This window comes from Blennius ocellaris (assembly GCF_963422515.1).
Source record: "Blennius ocellaris genome assembly, chromosome: 9".
NCBI classification, from domain to species: domain Eukaryota; kingdom Metazoa; phylum Chordata; class Actinopteri; order Blenniiformes; family Blenniidae; genus Blennius; species Blennius ocellaris.
This window is the reverse complement of record NC_137658.1, coordinates 787,745-800,274: the sequence shown is the minus strand read 5'-3', so window position 1 is coordinate 800,274 and position 12,530 is coordinate 787,745. Positions and strand designations below refer to the sequence as shown.

The 12,530-nt window shown below is 47.2% G+C and overlaps 1 protein-coding gene across 2 annotated transcripts in view; it reads right to left on the bottom strand.

Annotated features, from left to right (window-relative positions):
• Positions 1–228: 228 nt before the first annotated feature.
• The window catches only part of asb5a (ankyrin repeat and SOCS box containing 5a), a 12,881-nt gene continuing 579 nt past the window's right edge, over positions 229–12,530 (bottom strand). The window contains exons 1-7 of one of the 2 annotated variants that reach the window (XM_080501912.1): positions 11,872–12,255; positions 10,297–10,376; positions 8,750–8,857; positions 8,340–8,490; positions 7,553–7,687; positions 2,204–2,395; positions 229–1,170 (exon numbers count right to left, since the gene is read on the bottom strand). In XM_080501912.1, the coding sequence (XP_080358038.1) occupies positions 1,043–1,170; positions 2,204–2,395; positions 7,553–7,687; positions 8,340–8,490; positions 8,750–8,857; positions 10,297–10,376; positions 11,872–11,995 (918 nt within the window). In that variant the 5' untranslated portion in view covers positions 11,996–12,255 and the 3' untranslated portion in view covers positions 229–1,042. Of the gene's footprint in view, positions 1,171–2,203; positions 2,396–7,552; positions 7,688–8,339; positions 8,491–8,749; positions 8,858–10,296; positions 10,377–11,871; positions 12,256–12,530 lie in introns of those variants that run through there. The other variant, XM_080501911.1, reaches the window with a different exon arrangement.

Genomic DNA, 12,530 nt, shown 5'->3' with positions numbered 1-12,530 from the left:
CTTGTATTGTGTTGCTCATGCTCCGTGTCGCGGTCCAGTTGTTGTCGTCGCCTCGCCAACGGAACAGTTTGCCCTCCACATACACACTCACAGTTTCCGGCAGCGTTAAGCCGCCACAGTTGTCAGTTGTCAGTAATCCAAGTATTTCAGGCGTGTTCAGGTCCGTCACGCCACCGTGGCCTCCTGCCACACGACAATCAACAAAACACTACAAACGCCAGGTTTTAACACTGGTTTATTTATTTTAAATATATATATTCTGGCGGTGATGCACTGAGTACAAAATGCAGAAACCATAAATAGCTAACATGTGGTGCAGTTATGTGGCATTTCGGTTTTCTGTAAAAGTACATTTCAGCTATGAGGCGGCAGAAACACAGTAGAGCAGTGTTTTTCAACTACTGGTGTTTCCTCCAGATCTCGTCAGGTGAGCCGAGGGAAACTATCACATTTCACATTTTTTGTGTGCTGTCAGCTGTGAGAGCAGTGTGTTGCAGAGTAATCATGTATAAATACTCTTCACCACTAGAGGGCGGCACAGAACTTTGCCGGTGAAATGTAAAGTGACAGACGTCAGTGTGGCTCATCTCCACCTCCTGCTACCATCTTGTATCAAAGTACTGTGTCAGTGACAGTGATGGAGAAGTTTTTGAAAACCAGGATCTCAGCTCTTCATCCATCAGGTCCAGGTTTCACACTGAGGGAGGCACTATTAAAAAAAGTCCTTGCTTTCTGGATTTACTGGATTCCTGTTGATAAAACTTCGATGAGAAAGACTTTATATTGTTAATAGAGGCTACAGAGTTTCACATTTTAACATTTTCAGGTGGAGGTGTGACTCCAGAGTTTTCCAAACGAAAAAAGTGTGTCTTGACTCAAAAAGGTTGAAAAACACTGCAGTAGAACACAAAATACACGACTTTAGTTTCCATAATTAACCCTTTAGCGGCATCTTATATCACATTCATTCAGACACACACACACACACACGATTAAAATGTTTGCAGTGTGCAGAGCCGACGTGTTGCTGGTGCGCGAGGCGTCACTGGTACTGCAGGTAACCCCGGATCCTGCTGGGCAGCGGCAGGTGAGACAGGAGGTGCAGCCTGTCGCGGCCGACACACCTCCTGATGCGCTGGCGACACATCTGGCTCAGCGGACGAGGCGTCGCTGCAAAGAATCACGAGTATCAAACATTTCCGGAAGAGCTTCATAGGCTTTTTTTTTTTTTTTTTTTAAAGTCCCAGTGAAATGAAGGTTCCACCTCCAAAACACTCTGGTGTCTCTTCTAGGAACGGTTTCCTGCTAACTGGCTGATGGGTAAACTGTTAAAACGCGGCAATCTGCGAGAAAATAGCCGATAAACGGCGCTATTTCCTCTGCTGGGCGGAGCTTCTGACAATAACAGAGTGACATCACGAGTTGTGCACACGCCCAAGTTGTGTTTACATTATGGAGGATCAGAGTTTTGACCACGAAGAGGCTGAATTGAACCAGATTTCATCATCATGGTCATTTCAAACCCAGTGATTGATGAAGAAGACACAGAAGGTGGTTCTGCTATCGGTGACCCCGTCTGGAACATGTTTGAGGAAGCAGAAGACGCTTCGTCCTCCATTCGTCCTCGTCTCCTCGCCTCAGCAGCCGCCACTTTTCACCTTTGAGGCTTTGAGGCTCCGGACTTTTGGCAGAACGACCGGCTTCCTGGATCCAACACGTCCAAGAGCTGGAAGACTGCGGAATCACTGAAGATGAGTCCAGGTGTTACTTGATCGTCTACTAGCCAGCGCAAGCTAGCAGCTCCCGCTAGCCGCCCGTGCTCCTTTTCTCCTCTCTGGTCTCTTCCAGGCTCAATCTTTCTTCAAGGCTCATAAAACGCCGACTATAACTTCAAAACACTGTAAAAAGTTGATATTTAAGAGGGAAACAAGCCGATATAAACACAACAGATCGAGATCTGCACAACTCGTGACGTCACACATAGGCTCCGCCCACAATGGCCCACGAAGAAGAAGGATTCCCCCGACGTCCTCGGCTGGAGATTCAAAATTCAAATAATTTTGTTTCGCGACAACAGTGGAGGGGCAGAGTCGGAGGAACCTTACAAGTAGAACCCAACTATCGTTTTTTTGCAAAGTAGTGTGTTACATTTCACTGGGACTTTAAAGCGGAAATAAATGTGGGGGTCAAAGGTCACGCCTACCTTCATAGAGCAGCAGGAAGCCCTCGGTCACACTGCTGGGCGGAGCCACGTCCACCGGCTTCTGGAACTCGGCGTTCCTGGCGTTGATGTCGGCGCCGAAGTCCAGCAGCAGCTTCACCGCCGCCGTGCAGTCGTTCTCTGCGGCCGCATGCAGCGGCGAGTCCAGAGATCGGCCTTTCTGGACATTGGCACCTGCGAGGGTCAGAGTTTCGTCCTCCAGTCAAACTGGGATATCAGAAAGTGTTGTGGGCGGGAATACAGTCGGGGGGTTTGGTGGTTAAAACACGAGTTTTCATGCAGAGTCTGAGGTTCGTCGTGTCTCTTATGCATGAGACATGTATGTATTTACACTTTACACTCTTTGTTGTGCACTTTTGAAAATGAAACAAAAAGGAACAAAAAGACGTGGACCACCCAATCATTTACTTGCTCTTCAGTCTTCAACCTGGTGGCCATCTTGGATTTTCAGCTGGAGAACATACTTTTCTTAAGTAAAAGCACAACTATTTTGATGACATTTTACTCAACAAAAGTAGAAAATAGCTCAGATAAAATGTACTCAGAGTAAAAGTTACTTAGTTCCATTTAAAGTCGCAGGTTTTTCACTGCAGTTCACTGCAGTATTTTTTATTTGACAGTTTGATGTTTTCAATTTTTCTGAGTAATAAACTCAATAATACTTTTAAGAAAAATAATCATGAATAAAAGTTAAATTAGAGAGAATAAAAAAAATATTTGAAAAAGTGCAAATACACAAAAAAAACTACACAATTAGAGTGACGTGAGTAATTGTAATCCGTTAGCTTTCCACCTTTGTTGCCCCCTACAGGTCTGGCTGCTCATAGCAGCTCTGAAGCAGCTGTATATGTAGATCCATGTAAATAAAGATTTATTTTTTTTTAAATGGAGAGGGAAATATCTTTTTTTTTTTTTGAATATACAAATGTACATACAGACTATCTCAGATAAAGCGTTAGATAATGGATAGATGGATAGATAGATTCACACAAATCTGTGCGCAAAAAAACTGAAAAGGAGGCCAGCAATGTTTGTTGTATGGGGGCGTGGCTTAAGTGGGAGTGGCTCGATTTGGGCATGATGCCAGTGGGTGTGGCTTAGATCTAATGGCTTTGATCTAAGCTATTAGATCTAAGGCCTTTCATCTAATGGCTTCGATCAAAATTCAGTTATGACGTCAATCTTTCATCTTGGGGCCGAGGCCATTAGATGAAAGGCCTTAGATCTAAAGGCTTAGAATCTAATCCATTGGATCTAAGGCCTTTCATCTAATGGCCTCGGCCCCAAGATGAAAGATTGACGTCATAACTGAATTTTGTGCCTTTGATGTGGAAAGAGGCAGATCTATGGAATCACAAACTCTACAGTCATTATCACAGAGAAACCGAGGGAGACAGTCAGCTTTCAACTACAGCTTCATATCCAGTGAACCAGCTCTTTTCTGTTTGTGCTTATTTTAAGTACAAATATCTGAAGTTTACAACTGCGAGGACACATCAACTGCTTACACAGTCGAGAACACGTTTACTATTGTTTTTTTCAACAAAAAAACCAAAGTTTGAATAATGCCTCAAAGACACCGTCCCAGAGGAAAACGAGGAGGACGTCGTCAAGGCGCTCACCGTGCTGATCAGCCCTGCATTCCTCAAGCGGCTATGGAGAATCGCCATCTTGACCAGGAAATTGTCCAGCAGAAAGCTGGACCACAGGAAGATGGGTGGACGGAGAAGGAGATGCAAAAAATGAATGACAGCTCACACATGGGGGATCTACAGAGGACGGCTGGACCGTCAGAAGCACAAAGGCAGGAGAACACTGCGGCCTCCTCAGATTGCCCGGCACCTCAAGGAAAAATGCCTCATAAGCGCCGTCCCAGAGGAAAACGAGGAGGACGTCGTCACGGCGCTCACCGTGCTGATCAGCCCTGCATTCCTCAAGAGGCAGTGGAGAATCGCCATCTTGACCAGGAAATTGTCCAGCAGAAAGCTGGACCGCAGGAAGATGGGAGGACGGAGAAGGAGATGCAAAAAATGAATGACAGCTCACACATGGGGGATCTACAGAGGACGGCTGGACTGTCAGAAGCACAAAGGCAGGAGAACACTGCGGCCTCCTCAGATTGCCCGGCACCTCAAGGACCCAAGAAGGACCTCAAACAAGAAGAGACGGAGCGGAAGGCGCAGCTCGTTGGCTTAACACAGAACATGGCTGAACAACAGAAGAAAAATGAAGGTCTCTTTGTGAGGTTCCACGGACAGCTTGGTGACAGCAAAAAACAAGACCTCCAGGAAGAAGAGGACCTGATGGTGGAGAAGAAACTCCAGCAGGAGGTGAACAAGAGAAAGAGGCTCCATTCTCGGAACAAGACCCTGCTGGCTGAGAAGAAGGCCCTCCAGTCTGAGAAGGAGACTCTCCAGTCTGGGAAGGACACCCTCCAGTCTGAAAAGGAGACATTCCAGTCTGAGAAAGAGATGCTCCAGTCTAAGAAGAAGATGTCCGGCCCTATGAGCAAGACCCTGATGGCTCAGATGGAGACCCTGGTGGCTGAGAAGGAGACGCTCCAGTTTCAGAACAAGTTCCTGATTGGTCAGAAGGAGAAACTCCAGTCCGAGAAGAAGGCCCTGCTGGCTGAGTTGGAAAATCCACAGTTTCAGAACAAGACCCTGCTGGCTGAGAAGGAGACGCTCCAGTCTGACAAGAAAATCCTCCTGTCTATGAACAACACCCTGCGGTCTGAGAAGGAGACACTCCAGTCTCAGAACAAGACCCTGCTGGCTGAGAAGGAGACACTCCAGTCTCAGAACAAGTTCCTGCTTGATCAGAAGGAGAATCCCCAGTCTGAGAAGATCCTGCTGGCTGAGATGGAGACACTCCACTCTCAGAACAAGACTCTGCTGGCTGAGAAGGAGACACTCCACTCTCAGAAGGAGACCCTGCTGGCTGAGCAGGAGAAGCTCCAGTTTGAGAGCAAGTTCCTGCTTGGTATGAAGGAGTCACTCAACTCTCAGAACAAGACTCTGCTGGCTGAGAAGAAGAGGCTCCACTCTCAGAACAAGACTCTGCTGGCTGAGAAGAAGAGGCTCCAGTTTCGGAATGAGACTCTGTTGGAAGACAAGCAGTCGATCTATTTAATGTGCAAGTGCATGATTGCTCGGCAGGATAGATTCGTGTCTGAGAAGAAGACCCTCCAGTCTGAGAATGAGACCCTCCAGTCTGAGAAGAAGAACCTCCAGTCTGAGAATGAGACCCTCCAGTCTGAGAAGGAGAACCTCCAGTCTGAGAATGAGACCCTCCAGTCTGAGAAGGAGAACCTCCAGTCTGAGAAGGAGACCCTCCAGTCTCAGAACAAGAACCTGCTTGGTGAGAAGACGACGCTCCAGTCTCAGAACAAGAACCTGCTTGATGAGAAGAAGACGCTCCACTCTCAGAACAAGAACCTCCTTGATGAGAAGAAGACGCTCCACTCTCAGAACAAGACCCTGCTGGCTCAGAAAGAAACCCTCCAGTCCGAGAAGGAGTCCCTCCAGTCCGAGAAGGAGTCCCTCCAGTCTGAGAAGGAGTCCCTCCAGTCCGAGAAGGAGTCCCTCCAGTCTGAGAAGGAGTCCCTCGAGTCCAAGAAGGTGACCCTCCAGTCCGAGAAGGAGACCCTCCAGTCCGAGAAGGAGACCCTCCAGTCTGAGAAGGAGACTCTCCAGTTCGAGAAGGAGTCCCTCGAGTCCGAGAAGGAGTCCCTCCAGTCCGAGAAGGAGTCCCTCCAGTCTGAGAAGGAGACTCTCTCTTCTGACAATGACACGCTGATAGTTCAGTGTAACACCCTGCTTACTAAGAACAAGACTATCCACGATGAGAAGGAGACCATCCACTCTGAGAAGACCCGGCTAGAAGAGGCCATGAAGGGCTTAGAGGAGGAAATCCAGGCCAAGAAGAACAAGAAAAGAGGCTTGTGGAGGCGGTTCTTCAAGAACAATGGCAACAGAGAGAAGAAGAAGAAAAATGGGTTTTAAGACGAGTTTTAAAAATGTTAAATGTTGAAATGTTAAGTCTTGCCAGTCATGTAAGCGCCGCCATATTGGAATTCAACAAACACGAACGAGGTCTTCCAGCCAGTCTTCATCTGTATTGTGGTTTGAATGTTATACTTTGTCCTTGTGGAGCCAACATGACAATAAATCGAGTGTTGCAACATGTGTGATTACGAGTCTCTTATTTCTGTGTGTGTTGATGGAAAATATTTTTGTTGTTGTTGTTGTTGTTGATTTCAAGATGTTTTAAACTCTTATTTATGATAAACAAAGTAATGAACAGAAAGTTTCAGAAAACACAAACAGGAAACTTCATCCGTGGAGCTGAAACATTTTAGAATAGAAACATTTGGCTCTTCCGACGTCTTTTGACATTTTAAAAAAGCGTTTTCGATTCAATTAACGGCGATGAAACGGCGATGAAGCCTGAAATGACTTTCAACAACCTTGAGAAACTGAAATGCACTTTTAAAGTTCTCCTCCTCCTCCATCTTCACCTCCTCCTCCTCCATCTTCACCTCCTCCTCCTCCTCCTCCATCTTCACCTCCTCCTCCTTCATCTTCACCTCCTCCTCCTCCATCTTCACCTCCTCCATCTTCACCGCCACCTCCTCCTCCAGCTTCACCTCCTCCTTGATTCTCCTCCATTAGAATATCAGATCCTCGGAGCTACATTCACAATCTGCTGTGTCTGTGTGAGCTGGACTGGCTCCGCCCATCTATGGGAAGAGGAGGAGGTACTTCCTCTCGTGGCGCCATGTGCCAGAGCAGAGCTGCCTGGTTGTGGGAGGAGTCAAAGGGGGCCTACCTTGACTGTGATTGGCTGAACCCCCGATGACACTATATAGGGTTTGATTTCTGATTGGCTGCTTGGAGCAACACACCTTATAAAAGAGAGAGAGCGAGAGGACACACTTTCTACACTTCAGGAAGTCGGTCCAGGTCTGGAGACGATTTTTACTGCTGGAGAACCTTCAGGAAGTGGATTTAGCAGAACATGAGCCCTGAAATATCGTCAATATCAGCGGAGGAAAACAAATAGTTTGATCCACCATTTGAGGATCTCGTGTTCTAATTTTGTTTATACAAACAGTGGAACATCTGTGACAGAATGTTTTTCCATCAAGCACTCACGTCTCTGGAAGGACAGACCTTATTCACTTTAAAGTTTCAATCACAACCTACTTTACTTTAAGCTTATATTCCCATATAGATTCAAGGTATTTGCAGGCTTGCCTGAAGCCTGAAGTCTAAAGCCTTTCGCATATTCCTGCACGATGTAAAGATCGGCCGGACGCTGCGGTCTGACCTTCCCTCAGGAGTTTCCTGGCACACTCCGGCTCTCGGCAGACGCAGGCTGTGTACAGCGGCGTGCCCAGGTGAGGAATGTCCACGTCCACGTCGGCCCCCCAGGTCAGCAGAGCGTCCACGCAGCCGTAATGACCTGCGAGCAATGAGGCGTGCAGACGCTCATCAGTAAGCGATAATGCCTGATCAGTCTCCAGGCCGTCTGCCGCCGCGCGGGGATTCATCTGCGGCTTTGCATGAAAGTGTTTTATAGCAGAAAGGGACACAAATAAAGGTTCAAAACAAGGTCAAGTGGGACATAAAATTAAAAGCGTTAAAGGGATATTAGTCTCTGCTGAATGTTAAGATTGTAAATCCAATAAATTAACATCAGCCATGAAAACAGGCTTTGACGTGCTCACAAGTTAAAGCTGATATCTATTCAGATGCTGCAAATGCAATCTATTACTTTTACTAGACAGCTTCTAATCCTTTAGCCCTTTTATGGGGAAGTCATCCAGTATCTGGAAACTGAAAGGGATTTTATTGAAGGACAGTGTGTGTTATTTACAGCCTAATTACATCATTATATGCTGTTCGCGTCACATAAATGTATAAAAAAATGGACCAAGTGATCAGGGAGAAATTACCATTTGTGGCGTAAGATTTTCTGAACACCCGAACGAGGCATAAAAAATAAGAATGTAAGATGAAATAAATAAGAAGATTGTGTGATAATTAGAAGCGTTGCGTATTATTATCATTTCCATTTTTAATGAAAGAAGTGCTAATACATGAGGTGGACGTACCTTTGCTGGTGGCCTCATGTATCGCTGACGGTTGGTACGCAAGACTCTGGGGCGCCGCTCCATTTTCCAGCAGGACTTCAGTGCATGCCACACTGCCCACTGCACATGCATTGAACAGAGGCGTGACTCCATCAATTGTGGAGGCATTGACCTGTGAACACAGTTTCCTCTTTTATTGTTATTTTTAGCTGCTGTTCAAACCGCGCCGGTTGACTAATAGCAACAGCCCGAGGAGGGGGGGGGGGGGGGGGTTTGAAGGGGAGCAGCATCTTAATGGCTCTGCACCGACTGCAGCTTAGGACCCACGCATTTGTTATCCCAGGTTTTTCCCAAAACCTTGGGAATCGCATCTGACTGTTTGCGGCGGGGGCCACATTAAAGCGCCATCAGGGGCGCGGCGTGTGACTTACAGTGGCGCCGGCGTCGATGAGCGCTCTGGCACAGGCCGCGTGGTCTCCGAGGCAGGCCTCGTGGAGCGGCGTCACGTGGTCTATCGTCAGGACATTGACCTTGTGACCCTGGAAACACATTCACACAGCCGCAGATACAGGAGTTAGTGAGCCCAGACCTTCCAATAGGGGGGGGGGGGGACATTAAAAGCAATCTGTGACCTTTGTCAACCTCTGTTGGCGAAAACCAGGAATTGCATTTCCTTTTGCGTTAAGGAGACCCAGCTTCCTCTGTTGCTGGAATTTCTTATTACCAGCAGTGGATTTGAGCTGCTGGTGACGGAACAAGTTCACTCAGAGGCCGATTCAAAGCTGCCAAGAGCTTGTCTGAGTTAAACAATGCGCCGTGTGCTCTGCGTCTCAAATCTGTGTCATTTATACCGAAGCTTCAAGAGGAGATTTGAGCAAAAAAAAGACGTCAATAATAGATTATCACGTCAAAGGAAAGCATAATAACACCTCTGTGAAGTCCAGAGACACTGGAACCTGTCCAGCACACACATATAGAGGCAAACATCTGCCTGCGCTGCATTGAAAGGTGTTTTTTTTTTTTTTAATTCCCGGTTCGTTCCTCCTCAGTATGTCAATATATGTGAACAGTCGCGTGGAGCCTTCCTGCCCCGGAGCTGGAGGCTGAACCAGAAGCTCCAGTCGCAGTCAATCACAGGCAAACAAATCTCAAAAGCAAAGTCGTTAACCTCGTGCAATTAGGTGGTTGTATTTAGTGCAAATCGACAGAATCACCTCAGATTACATGTTGTCGTCGGTTTAACGGACAAGTTGTTGTTGTTTTTTGTTTTTTTTATACATTTGATGTTGCTGACGTTCGTCTCGCTCACTTACATCATCGCCCTGAACACAAATTGTTTGGTAGCAAACAGAACACACATAAATCTGTCCCGTAAATAATACATATATATATATATATATATATATATTTATATACATACATATTTAGCAAGCAATCAGTGTGTGGGCACACATGGGGACCTCCTCTCGTATACGCCTGAAACATTGATCATCCATCCGTCTCAGAGAAGTGAGAAGCTATTACACCAACTATAAATCTGAAATGTAAGTATCCTGACTGTGTCGGCCATCAATAAATCACAATGTGTTAATGCGTTTCCCCCCATTCGCCCACCCCGTCCCGTCAACATAACAAATTATTCCTTCACGGTATTTAATGTTGTGGAACAGTTGCGTCAGAGGTGCTGAGAGCGACCAGGAAGAAGAAGCAGCCGAGCAGGAGACGCAACATATAATACCACATATATTATTAACCCGAGGTGGATTTTGGCCGTTATTAAGCGTATATCAGGTTTTTATCTCGACCCCCCCCCCCCCCCGCAGGTGGTCATTGTTGACGAACGCCATAAATCGGACGAACTTCCCGGCAATTTTCCTGCGACGTTCTGCACCTCTGACAGGAATCCACGACGGGAGGGGGAGTGGTTGGGGGGGAGGGGGGTGAGGGGGGGGTGGAGGGGGGGGTCGGTTCTCCTCACCTGTAAAATGAGGGTCCTGACAGCGAGGAGGCGGCCCTGAACGGCGGCGTCGTGCAGCGGCGAGCGGTCGGCCCAGGAGCCTGTGACGGGGGGGAAAACACGGATTCAGTTCTCGACGCCACTCGCATTCGTCATCGTTCACCCGCCTGTGAACACCTGGACTACCTCACACACACCCACACACACACACACACACACACACACACACACACACACACACACACACACACACACACACACTGCAATGGCTCCCATAAGGAGGGCCGCTGGAGCGTCGGAGCGTACGAGTTTAGTCAGTGTTTTATTAAGAAGCGTGCAGATCGCAGGATGTTTGTCTGTAGCGGAGGGCGATAAAGCCGAAGCTTTATGGAGCAGAGAAAGTAATCCGAGTTTTATTTCAGGAAGTGATTTCACTAACCATATGCTTCGAGATACTACAGCAGTGTTTTTCAACCCTTTTTGAGCCGAGGCACCGTTTTTTGTTTGGGAAAAATCTGGAGTCACTCCACCACCTGAAAATGTTAAAATGTGAAACTCTGTAGCCTCTATTAACAATATAAAGTCTTTCTCATCAAAGTTTGATCAACAGGAATCCAGTAAATCCAGAAAGCAAGGACTTTTTTTAATAGTGCCTCCCTCAGTGTGAAACCTGGACCTGATGGATGAAGAGCTGAGATCCTGGTTTTCAAAAACTTCTCCATCACTGTCACTGACACAGTACTTTGATACAAGATGGTAGCAGGAGGTGGAGATGAACCACACTGACGTCTGTCACTTTACATTTCACCGGCAAAGTTCTGCGCTGCCCTCTAGTGGTGAAGAGTATTGTAGCGATCAGGGAGTTGGTCGCTGCAGGGCATGATGGGAGTTCAGGTTATGTGTTGCCGGAGGTTATGGAGGGTTATTGTCGGGGTTGTTGTGTGTGTTGGTTTGTGCTTGTGTTGTGTTTTTGTTCCTCGGTTCAGATAGTTAATTATTTCGTCTAGTTTGGTTCGTTGGATGTTGGTGATCAACCAGGAGGGAGAAATGTGTCGTGTGGAGTGTCATCTTGTTATGAAGTTCCGGTTGCGTCAAAATAAAAGCCTCTGGTGATCAGCTGGCAGAAAAATATCTCGACTCAGAGGAATTCTTCCGCGGCGCTCGCCACAGTATTTATACTCTGCACACAAATGTTTTTTTTAGAAAAAATGTGAAATTGGATAATTTCCCACGGCACACCTGACTAGATCTCAGCACAGTGGTTGAAAAACACTGTACTACAGCATCGCCACGCTGGAACGTCGGACGGCGTTCCTCGTGTTCACGGCGACACGCAGACCGACCCCCACTCTTTAATCCCTCCTATTAGCTGCATTAGCGTTGGCGTCCCGGCCTCCCGGGGTCGCGTGTCGCCGCTCTACACAGCTGATGCACGCAGCAGCTTGTAGTTATGCGACTAACAGAGCCTGAAAAATCCCCCCGGTTGTTTCATAATCTGCGCCGTCGTACGCTACGCACGTGACAAAAATTAACCGTTTAAAAACAAAGAGAGAGATCAAAGAGAGAGATCAAAGAGAGAGATCTTCGGCGTCGCACCTGAGTCAATGTCCAGAACCACGGCCGACGCGTTCCACACGTTCTCGTCGTTATTATCCTCGTCATTCATTCGATAATCAACCCAGGCTTTTGTTTTTGTTGTGTTGTTGTTGTTTTTTGTCATGCGGCACGCCTCCCGAGACTGACATTAATTTGAGATACAGACGAGAGACATCAAACAGATTCCTTCAGAACAAGGAAGACCACGTCTGGAGGAGCGTGACTAATACCCCCGGCTCAGCTCATTAGTATTCCACGCGGTGGGAACACTTTAAATTAAACATCCCTCTGAATGATAGCGACAGATTATGTTGTCTCTCTCTCGCTCTCTCTCTCTCTCTCTCTCGCTCTTCTTGCCTTCCTACCTCAAGAACCCTGAGAAATACGGAGTGTTGTTTTGGTTTTCCGTCTGACTGTGGCAGGGTGAACCGCATTGCTGGGAATGGAAAGTAGGACACGGGGGGGTGGAGGTGGTGGGGTGGTGACGTGGGGGGGGGGTATCATGACTGTGTTCTATTAATACATCACAGGAAAAAAAAAAAAAAAAAGGAAAGCGCTGCCGGGCCAACAGTGTCTTCGCTTAATATTGAATGTACAGTTGAGGATTTCTTCGCAGCGATCAGGCTAATGGCGGCGGCCAGACGTACGGCGGGGAGCCA